Consider the following 21,346-nt stretch of genomic DNA (forward strand, 5'->3'; position numbering starts at 1 on the left):
CTTCTTCCCACAACTACAGATCCCTTGCCAAATCATCAACTTACGAGCAAATTTATCTGCGAAAACAAACTTGAATCTACCCGCAACATTCCCTTTACGCTTCGCAAGGTAAAATTAGTTACCGGGTATTTGTTCAAAATCCATTTGACGTAAGTTTCGTAGTCCATCAAAATGCATCCGTTGTACTTGGTCAACACTTTCTCGTACAACTTCCTTGCCCTGGTTTTGGCAACCAGGTTTTGTTTCAGCGTCCTAGGACGCTCCTTGTTTTAAACTCAAAATTAAGTAGTTTTGGTTCAAAACAGCACTTCAGTTGCAGCCCTCAACTTTGAGTAAGACTGAGCAAACGCAAAAACTAAGTTTTGACTGGCATACTCAAACCTAAGTTCGAAAGCGAGTTCCATTTTTTGAACTTTCTTTATGCCTTTATTCGTAGCTACCCAAAATGCAGTTCTCGCATCCGAACTCGTTAAGTGCTTTCAGTTCAACACACGCGAGGAGGGTTCAATTTTTAGTTCATTAGATCGATCTCAGTTTTGCTCCTTCGCCGAAGGAAAAATGGGATTAGTTTGAGTTCGCAGTTCGAACTTCCTTTTGAACCATCGCAAGGAGGAAAAAAGGAACTCAACTTTAGTTCATACAATCGAACTATGATTTGACCACGGTCAAACAGCACTTCAGTGGCAGCCCTCAGCTTTGAGTTTGATTGGGCAATAGCGAAACTAAGTTCTGACAAGCATACTCAAAACTAAGTTCAAAAGCGAGTACCATTTTTTGAACCGTTTTTTATGCCCTTGTTCGTAGCTACCTGAAATGCGGCTCGGCAAAAATGGCACGAATGGGATTAGTTTTGAGTTCGCAGTTCGAACTCCATTTTGAACAATCGCGAGGAGGAAAAAGGGTACTTAACTTTAAGTTCATAGAATCGAACTATGTTTTGAACCTCGGTCGTACTTAATTTTGAGTTTAAAAAAAGGAGCGTGCTGTTGGGGTGTTTGCTTGCATAATACGACCGGAAGCCTTCTCGCAAACAAATTCGTCGAGCTTTTACGCCTGGTTTGTTTTGCTCGTAAGCAGCTGCTGGTAGCGAGTCACTTTTTAGTGACTTGGTCACTTTTTTTGGGTCAGTCACTAAAAAGTCACTTTTTTCATCATTTGGTCACTAAAGTCACTATTTTCCGAAAAATGGTCACTTTGATCACCAAAAGTCACTTTTTTCACCGAAAATAAACCAATGAAAGAGTAATTTGAATTGCGCGTGTTAATATTGACGGTAGTAACGGTAAATTACTTGATCAGTCAGTTAGAAATTTTTTTCGCCTCCGCCGGAATTTCTGCATGAATCACCCTTGGCTTGAGACATTTCGATCTACGACATTAGTTGACGTTCATGAATTGAAACTAACTTTGATTGTAGATTTTAATTTTTAGTTCAATCAACCTTTTGTATTGGAACTGAAAACTTGATATACAAAAACCCTATCTCGTCTTTAGAATGGGTTTTTATTAAGAAGTGTAACTTAGATTGAGATTGAAACGAACCATTTTTTTTTTATTAAAAAAATCTTTTATATCATAACAAATGTTATGTTGATATGAAATATTCTTAAAAAAAAAACAATTTCATACTCAATTTTATTTCGTGTTTTTTGTTCTTCTAAATACTTAAAAAGGGTTTTAAAAATTTACACAAGGCCACAAAATTTAGATTTTTCTTAGGTGCAATGAATTTAAAATAATTTGGGTTCCCCGAATCTAAATATGTATGCAATATTTCTATCAGCTTTTGTTATTGAAATGACTTTTGAAAATAATTAAAAATCTTTAGAGAAGTTTCTGCCCTTTTTTTACAAAAACTCAAATCAAAATCATTGAATCAATTGATCTAAATAGATTTAGATTTTCAATTGCTTTAAATATAATCAGGTTTTTTTTTACACTTTCTGCTGTGATGTCAAAAATACTTGTAATGACATTTTTCCATAATCAGTTATCTATTAATGTTTGATTTTACTAGTAATAAACTATTTATCACCAAAACTAAATCTGTTCGGCCGAATTTGACAAAATTTCTAGTTTAGGACACTATTTATCAAATCAATAATTTAAAAAATAAGCACAAAATGGTTATAGTGAAACATGTTTATTGAAAAAAAAAACTCTTCCTGAAATGTTTTTAAAAACTAATCTTTTTTATTTCTATATTGTTTTTTTTTTTTCAATTTTCAAATTAATTTACCGAATTTTATTCTACAGTTTTTTTTTTCAATTTTCTAACCAACTTACCGGATTTTTTTTAATCAAACTTTTTAAATTTTTAAGACATATTTTTAACAATTGTTTACTTGTTTTTAAATTCTGAATTTTCGTGTTCTTCAACCATAAGCCTTCAACTCCAAATTTTTAATAATAAAACATAATTTCAATCTTCTGTTCTTTCAGGACCCAATATTTTAATCAAAAGAGACAAAACTTGAGCTTGTAATTTAAAGCTTAAAAACCTGCGATTGAAAATTTAAAAACTTTTTATTAATATTTTTTAGATGAAATCATTTTTTTTTGGGTCGATCATGATTTTTAAATTAATCTAAAAAGTTTGAAAAATTGTTCTAAGTAGCAACTTTAAAAATAAATTTTATTACGCAATGATAACTAAATTTGTACTTGATTTGTGCTTTCAATATTAATAACAAAAGTTTAGAACTCATTATTTTTAATTTTTCATCAGTTTTCATTCATTCACGTAATTACTCATTTTCTAACATTTCTGTGTCAGTGTAGTTGAACATGAAGTTATTATTTAAGCTTCAAAAATGAAATTTTGATAACTGGAGGGTTTTACTTTATTAAAAGTTTTATGTCTGGCTTATATAACTGGCACTTTTAAAATAATCATAAATATATTCTTCGTTTTATCAAATTAAATTAAACCAACGAACATTGAATAAATTCTGTTCAAAATTCATTTCTTATTCAGTAATTGGTAATTCACATTTTAAATCGTGAATCAATATTTTTTGTTCAAATTAAAAAATTACAGCGGAATTTCTCACTAAACTTCCAGTTGAAAATGAGGAAAAGAATTCCAAATTTAGATGAATAAAAATTAACAATTATTATCATTTTCCTAACATCTATTCATGGTAAGTTTTGTCCAACACATTTATTTTAGAATTCAGATTTTTTAAATTTTAAATTTGCCAAGAAATTCTTTTTAAACTAATTTATTTCATACTTTCTTGATTTATCGAAAATTTGGAACATAGATTGTAATATGTTTCCAAAATTTTGTTTATCAGTCATTTTTTTAGTTTGTGTGTTGAACATGAGTGACAAACGGTGTAAGAAAACCCTTTCTTTTCCAATTTTTTTAATTTCGGTATTGTTAGTATTTTTATCTAAATTTAAATTTCGAACCCCCCCCAATGGACGGGTCCTTTGCACGGGCCTGATTTGGTCACATTTTTTGTACTTCAAAGTTACTTTTTTCGTTCTACATAGTCACAATTTGGTCACTTTTTTCGGTCCTCAAAGTCACTATTTGGTCACTTTTTTTTCAAATTTTGGTCACTAAAGTCACTACTTTTTCATTTTCAAACCGCTACCAGCCCTGAAGGGTCTTCCGGTAACGTTCCGGCACCGAATTTGCAGTCGATTTAGGATATTTCAGGTATTTCGCGATCTTTACTCCTGACCACGTCGGTTTCTCTACGTGAGTGTGCAGAATTTTCTTTCGCCTTTCGCGTTCCATAGTCGATAACTTTTGACTGACTGCTTCAATCTTGATCAAATTTTCATCCCTAAGTAAACAAACCATCCGGATCAAAACACTGTCAATAGATTCGCGATGTGACAATTAGGGGCGCTGCAGTAAATGAAAAGATGCGACCAGATTCTACACACAAAAAAAATCTGAATCCTTAACAACACTGAAATTGAAAACCTGTATCATTACATGACGTGCAACGCGATTTATTGATGTAAATTTACAAATTAAAAAAAGTTGAATCCTTAACAGCACTGAATTCGTATGACACAAATATTACTTGACATGGAACGCGATTATTTGATGTAAATTTACATCACATATGATGTAAATAAAAAGAAGCATCACATACGACGGAATTTTCAGTGCGTATTAAATATTACACGTCATTAATATTTTACATGTCTTTAATTTTTACACGTCTTTTGAAGTTTACAGACGTGGAATATTCAACTCGCACTGAAAATTCCATCATATGTGATGCTTCGTTTTTGTTACATCATATGTGATGTAATGGAAATAGAAATTTCTTAAAATTACACGACATGGAATGTGATGAGGACATTGAATTTTAATTTAATAGGATCAGACAAAATTAAACAAAGTGTCAAGTCAAAGTCGTGCAACAAAAAGTATTGTTTAAGCAGTTTTCCCGCGATTAAAGTTCCCAGAGATCTTCGTGAAGCAGGAAGCGGTTCTGGAAGCAGAAGTTATTCAACTTTAGATCCGGTTTTCGAGAAAAAATAAAAGTGTAAATGTGACTCCTAATATAAAAAATTGTGAGATTAGAAAAATCATTGTCACCAAATGAAATAAATTAAATTAATTACAAAAAGGTTTTATTTTTATTATGACATGAGATAATTCCATTATTGAATCATAAATACCAATAAATAAAACAAAACAGATTCCAATTGGAAAGTTTTTCTTCCAATATTCAGTGGTTTTATAATTTACATCATTTTTATTTTACATGTTGCCATATTTTACATCATTTTTTATTTTACACGTTGCAACATTTCACTGGCGTGTAATTTCCAACTAGCACTGAAAACTCCGGCATATATGATGCTTCTTTTTATTTACATCACATGTGATGTGATTTTACAGATTTTTTTCGTTGTGTGTATGTGAAACAGACTTTACATCATTTATGCTAATCTCGAACTGTCGATAACGGCTTTTCGCTCTTTCTAGCAAAAGAATATTGTGCATTTAGTTAAAATTTTTAGAAACGTCGCTGGTGAACTTACAGCTAAACACAGACTTCCGACAATCTAGAGTTTGATTTTCCTTTGTCGAATGTCGGAAGTCTGGATTTCCGAAGTAAAAATGTGTGCTGACGCGATAATATTTCTTATCACCCTTTTGTGCTAACGAAAACTTTTAGGTTACACATTATTTCCAGTTGAATTTACTTAAATTCACCATCACATTGACTGTTGTTGTTTGAAAAAGTTATTCAAGTTTGTTCATCAAGTAGTTAAAGCAGAGTTTTTTTTTCTTAAATATTTCGACAATTAAATTACGGTATGGATTTGAATGCCTGTATTGAGAACCAGTAATAAAAAGCTTCAGCTTGTGCCCCTCCTCAACAACCCACATAAGATAAGGAGTACAATTGAAGTGATAAACACCGGCGCCGATTGACTAATCTTTCTTTATTAGTAATTATCTTTGGCTATCAAGAGAGAGAGAGAGAGAAAATGGAAACCTCGAGAGCAATCCGTTGCTATCATTTGACTGACAAATTTGTATTTTGTATTTGTATTTGAAATTGTCTTCTGCTAGTATTGTCTCTACATGAATTACAAAAAGGCAAGAGTTAGCTAGTTTAAAAATTACTACTTTAAAATTTACTTCCAATTCAATCATACCAGTTTCAAATCAACTTTTTTTTGAACTGGTATAAGGATTGATACAAAACTGATGAGATTTGGATCCAATTCGACGGATCCGTTTGACAGTTAGTGGAACACGAGTGGGGTTGCCATGCCAGTTTTTGCACTGGATTGGATCCAATTTCTTTGGTCCAATTCTTGTTTAAATTAGACCCATGAAGAGGTCACGGATACAGGTGCTCTTAAAAAAAAGTTGATTTGGAACTGCTATAATGAATCACGGATGCTGATGACGCGGATGATTTTATCGGAATTTAGGTCTAAACATTTGGACCAGGGTTGTCAAACAGTGCCAATTGATTTGTTCAAAGTGAAATTAATATTAGGTACTTTGACTTTAAAACGATTGTATTGATTTGTGTGTGCTTTCGAGTTCTACGGCCTTGTACAACGTTTAAATTTTACGTAGACTTACTAAACTATCAATTAGCACACTCACAGCACGCCGAATGCTATAGGCTACAGTGACTTGTTGACTCAGCTCAGCGGATTCAAACTGTGTTTGGAAAAGTTTTAGTTATGTAGGGTAGAGGCGCCTAGGACGGTGGTCAGCAACAGTCGGAAGAGCCAAAAATTTCAAATATTCAAAATTTCAGAGTTTGAAAGAGCCACATTAAAGATTTATTGTTTTTGTTTTTAATAAAATCCATTCTGTACTTTCTAGCCTATTAATGTTTTATTTTTCTCATTCAAGTTCCCTCATCGTCTTACCAGGTCCCTACTTCCGTTGTACAGACACCGATTTTTTTCAAATTGTTACACCCTCTTCAGGGATTAATTAAAATTTTGCGGTTGCGGTTCATGCAAATGGTATCAATTTATTCAACTTACTCCTACCTAAACGTTTCTAAATCAACCTATGTATATAAAGGTATTTTTTGATATTTAAGTCACCACTAGTAGGAGGACTATCGATACAAGACTAAAATTGGCTCAAACATACGAAAAGTACCGGTAGGTAAAAACTAAATATCACGATCCGGGTTTGACTATTTTTATGCTTAATCAATGGAAAGTACCCACAGACTATATTTTCATAGGAAGGTATCAATCTCGGCAGCAGAGTGGTTACAGACAGCTCGACCATTAACTTGTGTAAGTTCTCCCACTAGTTAGTCCTGGAGAAAGAGGAGGAAAACTCTAGTCAAAACAAACATTACAGAATAACAATCCAGGGGGTAGTTGCTGTTGCTGGTTTCTCTTCATATAGCGGGGGATGATGGCTAGAAATAGTTTTTGAATATTTTAGTAGCAACGACGTGTGTTGAGGGCGGCATGCCTACAAACAACATAGAACAGCAACAATCGAAAAAGCGGTCATATCCGGTTAGTTTGATTAGATTCATGGCGATTGCGTCACACAACACGTTCCGTCATATTGGAACAGTAGATGACAGGTGAATACTTTGTTTATAAAAAATTCCAAATTCATCGTAGAGCAATTTTATCGGGATAAACAAACCATCTTGGTTTAACTTGCTCAAAATGAACTAAATTGGACGCTTAGAACACTCAACGTATCATGTACGAGTATAGTATATCTACTGTAAATGATGTCTTACTATTACTATGTACAAATCCTCTAGTCGGACACAAAGAAAACGTGGAACGAAGGTCAATTAGCAGTTGATCGCTGCGACGCGACTTGATTGCCATTTGCGCTATAACGGTCAACAAGTATGACAAAGTGAGGGGGATCAGTGAAGCGGCAGCGGTGCAATTCTAGAAAGTTATATAAAAATTATAAGGTAATTGGAATGTTTTTCTGAATCGTGTACCATTAAATTATTGGAAAGCGTTTCAAATTCTTGTAACGATTGCAAATTTTGGCTTCAGTATCTGTTCAATACGTGTTTATGAGTATCTATTGGTTCCAAAGTTTAAAAGCAGGGCTCTAAACTTGAAGGTGTTAGATAAAAAAGTGGGTTCTAAAATCCAAACTGAAATATCTTGCTTACCACACAATGAACGAAATCGGGCGATTAATTTTAAAGGGGCATTACAATAATTGTTATCATTTATGGTCCGCATACAAGCTATCGATTTATTCACTAAAAAAGATCGGGAAATACAATAAATTTTACAGTTAGGTCCTTAAAGAGATTGACCCATTAAAATTTATAGGAAAACCCAATGAATCTCGCGAGCCACACTCGATCGGTAGAATGTATAAGAAAATCTAATAAATTATACAGTTTCGAATAATAATACATTATAAATTTGCTCAGAGGTTTTGTTCGTTTTTTGTGTCGCTGTTCAACTGAAATTTGATTAATTCCAGCCCATCCTTACAAAAAAGTGAAGCTCAACAATTAGAACGGTATGTATTTTGTGTTTTTTTAAAAGATGCCTGCGAATTTTTCTAATGATCAGAATAGTTTCTATTCAAGCAACATTTTCATATTTCTTTTTTTTCAGATTATACAGTTAAAAGCGAGCAGTACCAATGTGAAAATGGACGCCTTAGATCCCCAAATGGTTTTTTCGTTTCCGGAAATTAGAATTCACGGAATCAACTCACCCATCAATGGCGGGCGACCGCGGAGTTTCGAGTCTCTGCCCAAGCATCCAGAATTCCCTTTAGAAGGGTCTGTGCTAACAAGAAGAAAGGTGAGATGATGTGAAACTTTGTTTTAAATATCTGAAATTAAATCATTCCTCTTGATTTCAGGTTTGTTTTTGTTATTACCAACTTTTCTAAACCGAGGACCCCTTCAAGCCGGAAGTTTGGGTTTCGGATCATCACCATTTTAACACCAGTGCTTAATACCTTGCCTGTGCCATAGTTAAGTGTTTAATTATTCTAAATTTGATAGCGGCTATGAAAGAAACAATAAAATTTTCAAAGTAAACAAAAATTAGCTGTATCCCACTTTTTTCGGAAAGAAAATACAAAAAGAAATCATAAAAAGTAAAACCATAACACAAGACACCCCATCAATTTATATTCCATCATTTTGAACTGTAATTATTATAAACTTGACGTTCTATACAGTTCATTGGATTTTCTGATAAATTTTATTAAAAACTAAAATCATGCAATTGTATTCGATGAGCAAACTCGTAAAAAGTATTAGATTTTCTATTAGTGCAAAAACACTGGAATTTCCGATATTGTTTATTAGGAATTTTAGTGTTTTTGCACTAAAGGAAAATCCAATACTTTTTACGAATATACGGTCGAAATAGGGGTGATTAATTTTATAGGAAATTTCAATGAATTTTAAAGTGCGCCAAGATGATATAATTTACTATTAAAAGAAGTAAAATGAATAGTTCATAGATTCAATAAAATATGTCGTACCTTATTCAATTTATTCTTAAATTAAAGTTTTTTTTCACTGCAGCGTAAATAAAATACATCATTGAGATTCATTATAAATATTTTATTGTTAGTGGATTAATCCCGTCTAGAAATACATTCATCTCTGGCCTCTGTATGTCAAAAATTTTCGGTTTCAATCAATTGGATCATTTTGCGGATTCGGTTCTTGGTTTCGGCTGTGTTGAAGTATAAAGATTCCCCTCGCCAACTCGTAATCCGTTTTATACGTCATCATCTGAAACATTAATTACAATATCACTACTCGTAGAAGATGTATGTATATGTTAATTTTCACTTACCGATTAAAAAACTTTCCGTTATCGCAATGTTCTTCTTGGCCGGTTTACTCCAGTGTCAGAAAGGATATCTTCAGAGAATCAAATCTCGCCGGGAGTTGAATGCAGTTGCTTCCGGTATTGAACTATTTTTTGAAGTTTAACGATTTATTTTCCCTCAATAAACGTCACAGGTGCTTCCAAGGGCTGGGAACGGCAATCCTAATCTTCTGTTCTTCTCGGTAGCAGCACCGGTTCTCTAATCTGATCCATCAACAATACCAAATTAACAGCATCTGTAGTGCTGTTCCTTTCGAAAACATTACTAAACAGCACCAATCCGAATTGATTACATGCTACCAACATTTTCCACCAAACATTTTTTGCAACTTCATAGTAAATCCTCCCCCGTGAATAACGCTTCCTTCCAACTGTGGCCACTTCAATTGAGTTAGAGCCTTATGTCGCTTAGAAAGGAATGCTTCCGTGGTCACGTACTTAATCCGGGAACCGATTTGCTGGTTTTCGTGGGCGAACCTACTGGATAGTATTTTTTTTTTTTTTTAATATGTCTTTATTTGTATCAAATCATCATTACACTTATATTACATTATTGCATTAAACTAGGTGTTCAGCTCAATAATGAACTGTTCATAGCCCTATAAGTAACTAGATTATAAAAATTTATTTATAAGATTTTAATTTGCTGAGCGCAATCAAGTTTTTAATGTAGGAGAACATCCTGTAATAGCAAAAATATTTTATACTTAAAACTAAACACTATCTTAAAATTAAACTAAACATAAAGAGAACGAATCTCTGCGATGGAAGACTGCATCGATTTGCCTCTGAAGTTGGAGATGATTTTGTTGGCCATCTCTTCGATCGATTCAATGCCCGCAATCCGATGAAGATCTTCGGTGCTGTGCCAAGGTGGAAGCCGCAAAATCATTTTCAGAACTTTGTTCTGAATCCTCTGGATGGCTTTCTTCCTCGTCGCGCAGCAGCTAGACCAAATCGGAACTGCATACATGATCGCTGGTCGGAAAACTTGTTTGTAGATGAGCATCTTATTTCGCAGACACAACCGGGATTTCCTGTTGATGAGAGAATAAAGAGATTTAGTGTATTTATTACATTTAGATTGAATATCGTCAATGTGATTTTTAAAAGTAAGATTCCGATCAAGTGTAAGTCCCAAGTACTTCACGTGATCAGACCATTCTAATGAAACCCCATTAAAAGTTATGGAATGATTTTCATTAGGTTTTAAAAAATTTGCTCTTGGCTTATGGGGAAATAAAATAAGTTGAGTTTTGGAAGCGTTAGGAGAAATTTTCCACATTTTCAAGTAATTCAAAAAGGAATTTAAATTTTGTTGCAATCTACTGCGTACCACCCGTAAATTTCGACCTTTGGCTGAAAGCAAAGTGTCATCAGCAAATAATCTTCTACCTTTTCCTTCTGGTACATCAGGAAGATCAGAAGTAAAAATATTATATAAAATTGGCCCAAGTATACTACCCTGAGGGACACCAGCTCTAATGGGTGTCCTTTCAGAGCATGAATTTTGATAGCTTACTTGTAAGGTTCGGCTAGTCAAATAATTTTGAATAATTTTGGTGAGATATACAGGAAAATCAAATCGAGCTAATTTAGCTACCAAACCTTTGTGCCAAACACTGTCAAAAGCTTTTTCAATATCAAGAAAAGCAACACCAGTTGAATAATCCTCAGATTTGCTAGCGTTAATCATATTAGTTACACTCAAAAGTTGATGTGTAGTAGAATGTCCATGACGAAAACCAAATTGTTCATCAGGGAAAATAGAATTCTGATTAATGTGAATCATCATTCTATTCAAAATAACTCTCTCAAATAGTTTACTTAAAGAAGGAAGCAAACTAATTGGTCGATAACTTGAAGGCTCTGAAGCACTTTTTCCAGGTTTCAAAATTGGAGTTATTTTGGCATTTTTCCATTTATTAGGAAAATAAGCCAAATGAAAACATTTGTTGAAGATTTTAACTAAAAAATTTAAAGTGCTTTCAGGCAACTTTTTAATAAGAATATAGAAAATCCCATCTTCCCCTGGAGACCTACTGGATAGTATGAAAACATTTCCGAGTTTTGATTCTCCACAAAGTCCGACAAACTGATAAGAAATTCCGCCTGCAAGGAGCCGACGAAAGGGACTCGCAATTCAAGAACCAACAACTTATGCTCATCGGATACAAACAGTTCGGCAGTGGTGGTCATTTTATCCGAATCGTGAGCGTACGCGGGTGGACCGGCTACCGGAATTAAAGCTGGATGCCACAGATTATAGTAGACCATGCACTTATGAAAGTTTGAGCCTTTCGATGAGTAAATCCACCGCCAGTTGGGCCACATTTCCGACGCTGACACTGGGTACTGAGTAGCCGGAAGCGCTATCACTTCGGAACAGTTTGAACAATTTTATGGATTGCCTTGCCGTGAAGTTTGAGCATTCGCCTGATCGAAATCTTGCGCCCACAAAGTTGTTACTCTGACCAGATGTCAAATTTTAATTATACGATGTTTCCGTAAATCAGTAGAAAGCTGGAAAAAAATAAATTTAATAAAACGATATTTTTAGAAATTATGTTTACTTACATACTCAAAAAATTGTGGAGTTAAATTTTTTATCCCTTGTTCGATTCTTCGCTGCTAAAGGATTTTTTTGATTCCGCACCAACCTGATGTACAAACTAATGAGCTCTGCAACACATCAGCCGTTCTATTTTGCTGCTTTTTATTTTTACCGGCAGCTAGACTTACTTCCTCCAACGAAAACTAAACGAACGAAGCTACTGGATTTTCCTATAAATTTCAAAAAGCGCTACAAGTATATAAGATTCATTGGATTTTCTAGTATCTTTTACTGGATACTGTAGGATATCGACAAACTTGTAAAAAGTATTGGATTTTTTAATATTTTTTAATGAATTTAACATTAGTATCTATCAGACAATGAAATCATAATAATTATTGGAATGAGTCTATACATTTTATAGCCCGATTTGGTTCAGTGCACTAAACCGAAAATTTTCGGAATTTTTCCAATTTTTTTTTTCTTTGAAACGTTAATTCAAAATAATAGGTATATTAAATTAAAAATAAAAATAAATATTTTTCTGACTATACAACGTGAAGAATAAAAAAAATGTAATGCATTTTTAACCGTTTTTAGTTTGTAAGTAGCTTGGATAATCATTTCAAAATAATAAAAAAAATCGCTCCTACATATTATATCCAACACAATATTTTAAAGCTAAATAAAATGATTGTGATGATGTATGATGATGATGTATGATAACCCACCATGGGTGCACGGATTCACCGCAGTTTGATCAAAGTATGTGCTCACATGCATTCTTTAGATAAAACAATTTGATCGACTCATCTGCAGTGCAGTGAACATTATACCCGAAACCATGGCTTGGTGTAAGCTGTTATGAACTGAATGTATTACGTGTTTATGTGAGTATATTTTGGGGGAATGAATCAATCAGGTACACAACCAGTTAAAAATGTGAAACATTTCAATGTTATACATCTACTACAGGTATTCCGGCATCCGTGTATATACCTGGCCAGCTGGCAGCTGATTGATCATTCTAATTCAAACATTTGTACAAGAAAAATACATCTTTCCCGTCGGCTGATAACAGGACTTGAACATATTACTTACGGCCGACCTCAGGATCCAAGAATAATACGCCTAGCAACCTTGGCTAGACTCGCACCACACTAATCAGGATTATTCCTGCTATCTTAATTTCACTTTCCTTGTTTTTCTTTTCTTCATTCTGCTCTTACTCCACCATCAATCTTTATTTTTTTTGCAAATAGCGCCCACCGCACATTCTCCCCATTTTCTCCAGCATACACTTCTATTCTCACCTTCCCCGCAGTGACCTTTGCCCCCCATGATCGGACGAAAATTACACTTTTCATTCTCATGCATCATGGATAAACGAGCCCTAGAAGACCTAAAACTTTTCGCAGCACTTTTCCAATAACTTTCCCCTCTACATATTTCATTTTTATTCCCATTTTTGATGAAATTGTCACTACCAAAAAAAAACCACTCTTTCCTACTTCCTGCATTATTTTTCAGAATGAAACCGCACAACACACAAACCTCATTTTCTTCCATTATCAGCTTCCATTTAGAGCTTATGAAACTAGCATAACTGAATGTAAAGCTAAATAAAATGATTGTGTGGGACAAAAGAGTCTTCAAACTACGAGTAATATATTGAAGTAAAGTTAGTAAAAATCGGTTCATTAGTTACTGAGATATAAGATACGAAATCTGGCGTTCCCACTCAGGCCTTGGACCTTAGTTGAACTGGAAAACATTAATTTCGAGTTAAATTACACCACTAAACTGTTCTGGAGATGTAACTTTCAGTATTCCTGTTATAAATATTTACCAAAATTGCACTCAATATAGACGTACTACATACCTAATTTACGGCAGCGCTCCTGGTGTTTGGATTTGGAACATTTTGACAGTTTCTTAACTTCAGTTCTGGATACTCACGTTGAACATCTTGATCAAGGGTTGTGAATAGAAGGTGATCTGATCTTTCAAAATTCACAATCAGCCATGCTGGCTGCGTTTGTCCATAGAACAGCTGGGATCTAAGTTTCCCTTCTCATTTTAGCAGGAGGCTATATAACACTACTGGTTTGTAATCAAAATGCGCTTTTGTTGCCACTGGTACCAGTGTTATAACTTCCTTGCTAGCTACGCTCACCCTCATGCTTACCCCTAACACTGACAACTTCTGCGGGATGCAACCGCCTGCTTAAGGTTCAAAACTCGGGCAAAACTGGTGGTCTTCTGGACACTCGTGGAGAGCTAGGTTGCCTTTGCTTATAAACGAAAACGCTAAAATATAACGAGCATCACCCCACTTTACCGCGCTCTCCTCTCCTACTTACTGTAAAAGTCAGAAAACTTAATATTTTAATATCCTTGATCTTTAATATCGTACGAATCTACGTAGAATGCATCTGAACAAAATCTGGGATGGGTATGAACACACCAAAAGAATAAATCTGCAAAAGCAACCATTCATCAAAACTCGGCAGCCATTTCATCGCCAGTTAGATAGAAAATTACAAACAAAGCAACATAAGCTGCAAATTCCGTTGCTAGGCAACCTTCCGAATAGCTAATTTGATTTTTTTTTTGTCATTTGAAGATGTCATCGCGTTTCGAGCTGGACGCCGTGCTGCCGGGAGCCAACATCGAGGGGCTGCCGGTACAGCGACGAGGAGGAGACGATGAACTAGTGGACGGTGTGGAGACCGATTTCACTCTGCGTAAGCGTCGCGTTTGGATCCCCGAGGAAGACGATTCCCTTGCATCGGAGGATATGGATCTGCTCGATGACGACGACGACCTGGAGGAGGAGGAAGACGATGGGGTTGGCTGCCCGCTTCCATCGACGCCCGAGGATACACAGCTTCTGGAGGCAGAAATGACCGAAGTGCTCAAGGCGGGTGTGCTTTCCGATGAGATCGATCTCGGTGCGCTGGCCCACAATGCCGCTGAACAAGCCGAAGTTTTCGTGCGGAAAGTATGGGAAGCCTCGTGGAAGGTGTGCCACTTCAAGAACCTTCCCTCCTGGCTGCAGGATAACGATTTCCTGCACAAAGGCCACAGGCCACCGCTACCCTCGTTCAGTGCATGTTTCAAGTCTATCTTTCGCATCCATACCGAAACTGGCAACATCTGGACCCATCTGCTGGGCTGTGTGATGTTCATCGGGGTGGCCACCTACTTTATGACGAGGCCTGCCTTCGAAATCCAGCTCCAGGAGAAACTGATCTTTATGTCGTTCTTCATCGGCGCAATCGTTTGTTTAGGGTTCTCATTTGCGTTCCACACGCTGTGCTGTCATTCGGAGATGGTGGGCAAACTGTTTTCCAAGTGCGTACCCTTTAACAATTTTCGCCACACTCGCATTTGTAATTAACAATCAAATCTTTCTTTTGTTGCTTTCAAGATTGGATTATTGCGGCATTGCGCTGCTGATCATGGGATCGTTCGTACCGTGGCTATACTATGGATTCTACTGTCACTACAAGCACAAACTTATCTACTTGACGGTTGTCATCGTGCTAGGAATAACTTCGATCGTTACCTCCCTGTGGGACAAATTCTCCCAGCCGAACCTGAGACCGTTACGTGCTGGTAAGTATATAAGATCTATAAAGGCGATTGTCTTGACAGGACAAATTCTTCATAATTGTTGTACGGTCATTCTAAAGTCAAAATTTAGTTGTATGTTTGTTTATGAGTGTCTCTATTAAACCATTTTTTTCCTACCCAAAGCTGTCATAGGCGATGCTTAACGACTGATAGATCGATATCACCATCACTTCTAGAACCAAAAGTATGCCATCATAACATGCGGTATATCGGTCTAGAGCAGGGGTGAGCAACCTTTTCAACCAACGGGCCATTTTAAATTTGAAATCTTGTCGGCGGGCCGCACTTAATGTTTTTTTTATATAATTAGCAGAGCTTCACGTCAATTTTATTACAAAGAATTTTTTGCGAAAATAAATCTGAAAAGAGAGTTTACGGGTTTAAAAACAGTTATTCAAAACGACTTTTTAAAAACCCGATATTGAAAAGGTACATCACTGCATCTTTGTCATTTTTTAAATTCTCTCAATGGTTTAGTAGTAGGTACTTTTAGCGAACATTCGTTCTTAAAACATTATTATTAAAATTTATGGTAGTATTTGTCATCCGTTCTATTTAAAAATCTTCTGGAGCTTACCACAGTGAAAACTAACGGTGTTAAAAAATATATATTCAAAGAAATCGCAGTCTTATTAGCGTTTGTCGTTGAATCGCTCATTGATTTTCTGTTATTCTGTTCCACAAGTAAAACTTGTCCTTAAAGCATAGAAAAAAACCCTGTTTTTTAAATTGAAGTTCTGTATTAGATCATTTCATTGTGATGTTGAAGAAGGTTGTCGAAATAACAGAAAAATGTCCAATTTCACATATTTTAAACAAATATCTTCAAAACTACGTTCTTGATTCTAGATTTTTCATCCATATTTTTAAAATTTTTAATTTTATTTAGATATCATTGGGATAGGATTTCTAAAGATATGATATGACTTCGGTAATGTGGAATGCGAATTATTTGTGAAATAACTCAATTTATCGATGTTTGATTTAAATTTTCAATAATATTTCCGAAAAAGATCACAAATAATCGTCAAAGACCTTTTGGATCGATTCACAGAATTTCAGATATCTATTGTTTTCACCAAGAACTAATAATTTTTGTCGGTAACTTTGATGCCGGCTGATTCATGTTGATAAAAAAAATCTAAAATTGTTCACCCAGGCTTTATTTATTAAACTTTATCAATTTATGTCAATATTTTGAAATAAAAAATAATTCACAAAGCTTTGGTTTAATTTTTTTGTTAATATTTCAAGCCTTTTTGCCGAATTGAATAGAACAAGTTTTATAAAAATTATCTGATGAGCATGCTTTTTCACATATAACTTCATTTTTGCTTGAAACAAAAATAACGACTTCACTAACGCACTTCGAAATTCCTTTGATCATGAGTAGCTTCCGACACTTCAATGGATTTTGCATTTCAGGATGCAGGAGTTAAATTATGAAGAAAAATGTATTTTAAATAAAAAATACTCCAATATTACGTTTCACAAATAATCAATATTGCATTTATACCTTTGAACAGAACATAATAAATGCTTAAAATGCAAAAAATATGTTTACAACCTGATGATTGTGGGGCAAATGCAGATAAGTTCCGGGAAAATCCAGGCTTTTCATTTCGAAATTTACAACCGAAAATTCGGGCAACATCTGAGCAAATTTTATCACAACCCAAAAATTACTCAATAACAATCAAGATAGAAGAAATTGAATTTTTTTTTCATCAAAACTCATAAACGGATTTTAAATAGTATTTTAAGCTTAGAAAAAACCTTTCATAATTATTCTTGCAAAATCTGCTTAAAATAATTGTTTTGCTGGCTGAATAATATATGTAATAATAATTTTAACAACACAATTTTTTTTTTGATTTGCCAAATAAAGTGAAAAAATCCGGGGAATATCCGGCTATTTTTTCAATGAAATCCGGGCAACCGGGCACGGCCGGACTGTTCCTAAATATTGTATCAAATATCCGGGCGAACCCGGATAAAACCAGGCAATCTTGAAATTTTAAGATAAGTTCATATTTCATCAAGTGATATAAATTTTTCTAACAATGCAATGTTGAGAAAAGTGAATGCATTTAAATTTGAAAAAAGCTTCGCGGGCCGCACAAAAGGGTCTCGCGGGCCACATGCGGCCCGCGGGCCGCGCGTTGCTCACCCCTGGTCTAGAGCGTTTTCGTTGATAGCTTTGACGCATTCCCAATAACTTTCTTTACTCTAGTGAAGGAGTTTAAGCGACTATGAGAATGTCAACGGGCTATTTAGTTCGTGATCGACATTTTGAAGTCTTTGATTATCACAAAAAATAGGTACCGTGATATTTAGCAAAATTTGTATTTGCATTTATGCACACGTGACTGTAAGTTGTTCTCTGAAACAGGTTGCAGTTAGTTTTTTTGGCTATCTCGCAAGTAGCTTGACTGTAAAACAATAGTATAGAAATTTCGCTGTTGCTAGGTTAGAAGAGTAATAACAACCGTTAAATATCAAAAACCAGCATTGGAGCGAAATTTTAGCAGTCTATCATCTCAATGAACCCAATGAAATTGAATGTATACTATTACCGTTTTCGTTTTCTCCACTGGCACGGGGGCAAACTTTTTCTGAATAAACAAACAAAATCGTCAATCGGGACGATGCAAATATATGGTTGCTATATTTACCCTTATGTTCAATCCCGACACTGACAACTTCTACGGGTTGCAACCGCCTGCTTGAGGATCAAAACTCGGGCAAAACTGGTGGGTTCTGAATTAATGAACGAACACAACGACAGCAGTTAGGGCAAAACTCATGGATAACTAGGTTGCCACTGCTAATAAACGAAAACAGTATATGCTAGCTTTCATTGAGAATCTAAAAATGACTGTTATCAACCTGCTGATGATCGCTGACTGTGACTCGGAGCATAGTTGGAGTTTGGGAAAGTGATGATGATTTGATAAAAAACAGTAGCCATCTTAATCCTAATCCACTCTTGAGTGTCAATATGACCCTATTGAAAGTTTGACGGCTTGTAACTTTAGTAGGGTGCATCCAAATAATACAATATCTTCGGGGACCCTCAATGCATTCTTGAAATCTTTAATTTTCCTTCATTAGTTTTTTTAGCATCCCGAAAGCCCAGGAAAACAAACTCCCTAATCAGACCTTGAGTTTCAATCTGACACTCCTCCCTTAAAATCTCTCTTGTTTCCCAACCGATTTTTACAAAGTTCATCGTTTTGGAAACCTCGTAATGTAACTTAAATATGTTTTTCAGACAGTATTCACCTACATACAACACTTCAGTTTTTCGTTATTCAAAGTCTAAGAAAAGAAAATCCGTAAAGACATGCGTCGGAATAAAGACTATACGTTGCACATAAGGATATATTTCTTTGAAATTTTTTAAGATCATGGCAACAAAAAATGTTAAAAAGTGGTGTACAAAACGTACTTTTTAATCAATGAACCGTCAAAACTGTTTTAGTCACAGCAGATAAATTTTGAAAAAAAAGGATTTAAAAGTTAACGTAATTTTGCATATTTTTGCATTTTAAGTTTATCAAAATACGAAACACAGAATTTTGGACGAATTTTCAAAGTCAATTTGTCAATCCTTTAGTCAATTTGCAATTTCTCAGATTTTCTTAGCCTAAAATTCAACTTTGCACTGGATTTTGAGTATATTAACGCGAGAACATATTTGTGTAAATTATTGTAGCGCCAATTTTCTTACACCCCTAGAATCGGTATGAAATTTCCTTTCTGATGAATATAAATTTATTGCGAAAATCTTGTGGAATATACTCAAAATCCAGTGCAAAGTTGAATTGAAGTGCAAGAAAATCTGAGAAATTGCAAATTGCCAAAAGTTAGAAAAACAGCTATCTTTACAAATTTGTCAAAAAATCTGTGTTTCGTATTTTGATAAGCTAAAATTGCGAGAATGTGAAAAATTACGTCAGCTTTTCAATCCACTTTTCAAAATTTATCTGGAAATGTAAGTTTCCTAAGCATTTTTCTTTTTTCGGATTCATTTTTTTTAGTCTTTGAATAACTGAAGTGTTGTAGGTGAATATTGTCAAATTGTTTGAGTTACATTACAAGGTTTCCAAAACTATAAATTTTGTAAAAATCGGTTGGGAAACTATAGAAATATTTTGTTTTTAGTCAGGAGTGTCAAATTGCCAATCCATGGACTGTAACGGGTTTATGGACGGATGAGGGTTAAAAGAATAAAATAACTAAGTAAAAAAATGTAGAATTATTAAAAAGAGTACAAAGTGGCAGAATTAGATCCAATCCAGTGAAAAAAATGGCAACCCCATTCGTGATCTATTAACTGTCAAATTGTTTAGAACTGTCCCCCCCCCCCATTTGAAGGTTGTGGAAAAAGCTTTGTACGTCTACGGACACAAAAATGAATACAAGAAAATGTAATACATACACAAGAATATGAAGAATTTATAAACTCTACGGAGTATAAATGATTGTAAACTCCCCGGAGTATAAAAGAATACCGCTGGTCAACATAGTCTCAGTAACTGGACCATTAACAGGAGCTTGCGAGAAATCAGTTCCAAGTCGTGCTATAAATAGCATCGGCGACTGGAAGAAAGAAGAATAAAAGTTGAGTTGAAACTGGTATAATGGACCACCAGTGCGGTTGCGGTGCGTGGTCTATTCTTTGGTCTAATTTATACAAGAACTGGACAAACGAACACTCGTGTTCCATTAACTTTCAAACGCGCTTTAGAACTGCGTCGAATTGGATCCAAATCTCATCAGTTTTGGAGCAACCCTTAGAGCACCTGTATCCGTGGTCCAAACAGCCGGTTTAGACCCAAATTCCGACCCGAGTTTCAACTCAACTTTTTTTAGAGCTGGTAGAAGGATTGATCCAAAACTGATGAGATTTGGATCCAATTTGACGCAGTTCTAAACCGTTTGACAATTAATGGAACACGAGTGCAGTTGCCAGTTTTTTCATTGGATCGGATCTAATTTCTTTGGTTCAATTCTTGTATAAATTAGACCCAAGAATAGACCACGAATACAGATGCTCTTAGAGCACATGTATCCGCGGTCCAAACAGCCGATTTAAATCCAAATTTCGACCGCTTCCGACGAAGCGGTGGTTCAGAGCAGATTTGGATCCAATTTGAAGCAGTTCTAAACCATTTGACAGTTAAAAGCAAGGCGGGTAATGCTCAGGTGTGTTCTTATACCAATGCACGGAATCGTCCATCTTGTGACAGGCAATCGTAATCGTAGGCATGGTAGACGAACAATTCGCTGTCAAAAAACGCTCCGTCTCCACCCCCCACCAATGAGAAACTTTTGGTACCCCTTGCCTACTTTTCCTCAATATGCACCCACCCTACTGACCCACCCTGGTTAAAAGATCACGAATGGGGTTGCCATTTTTTCACTGAATTTGACCTTATTTTGCTGAGTCAATTCTTGTATAAATTAGACCCAAGAATAGACCACGCATACAGATGCTCAGAGACTTTTTTTTGATGAGAACTATAAATATGACAAGAAAATCAGATGAGTCTAACCACTTTTTGACATCATCCCTCAACAGGTGTCTTCATGAGCTTCGGTTTGTCTGGAATCATCCCGGCCATACACTACGTTCTGATGGAGGGTTGGTTTAGCAAAATTTCTCAAGCTAGTCTGGGCTGGTTGATTCTGATGGGCCTGCTTTACATTCTGGGAGCGCTTTTCTACGCCCTGAGAGTGCCGGAACGATGGTTCCCCGGAAAGTGTGATATTTGGGTAAGAAATAACGAATGTTTCAAATGCGAACCTTATAATAACATG

General features: G+C 35.2%; 1 protein-coding gene across 2 annotated transcripts in view; it reads left to right on the forward strand.

The window, feature by feature from the left end:
• Positions 1-21,346, forward strand: part of LOC129738525 (adiponectin receptor protein) — a 36,781-nt gene that overhangs the window by 14,066 nt on the left and 1,369 nt on the right. Inside the window, exons 1-4 of one of the 2 annotated variants that reach the window (XM_055729754.1) lie at positions 7,283-7,415; positions 14,508-15,238; positions 15,315-15,502; positions 21,108-21,301. In XM_055729754.1, the coding sequence (XP_055585729.1) occupies positions 14,508-15,238; positions 15,315-15,502; positions 21,108-21,301 (1,113 nt within the window). In that variant the 5' untranslated portion in view covers positions 7,283-7,415. Of the gene's footprint in view, positions 1-7,282; positions 7,416-14,507; positions 15,239-15,314; positions 15,503-21,107; positions 21,302-21,346 lie in introns of those variants that run through there. The other variant, XM_055729748.1, reaches the window with a different exon arrangement.

The sequence above is a fragment of the Uranotaenia lowii genome, chromosome 1 (genome assembly GCF_029784155.1).
Source record: "Uranotaenia lowii strain MFRU-FL chromosome 1, ASM2978415v1, whole genome shotgun sequence".
NCBI lineage: Eukaryota > Metazoa > Arthropoda > Insecta > Diptera > Culicidae > Uranotaenia > Uranotaenia lowii.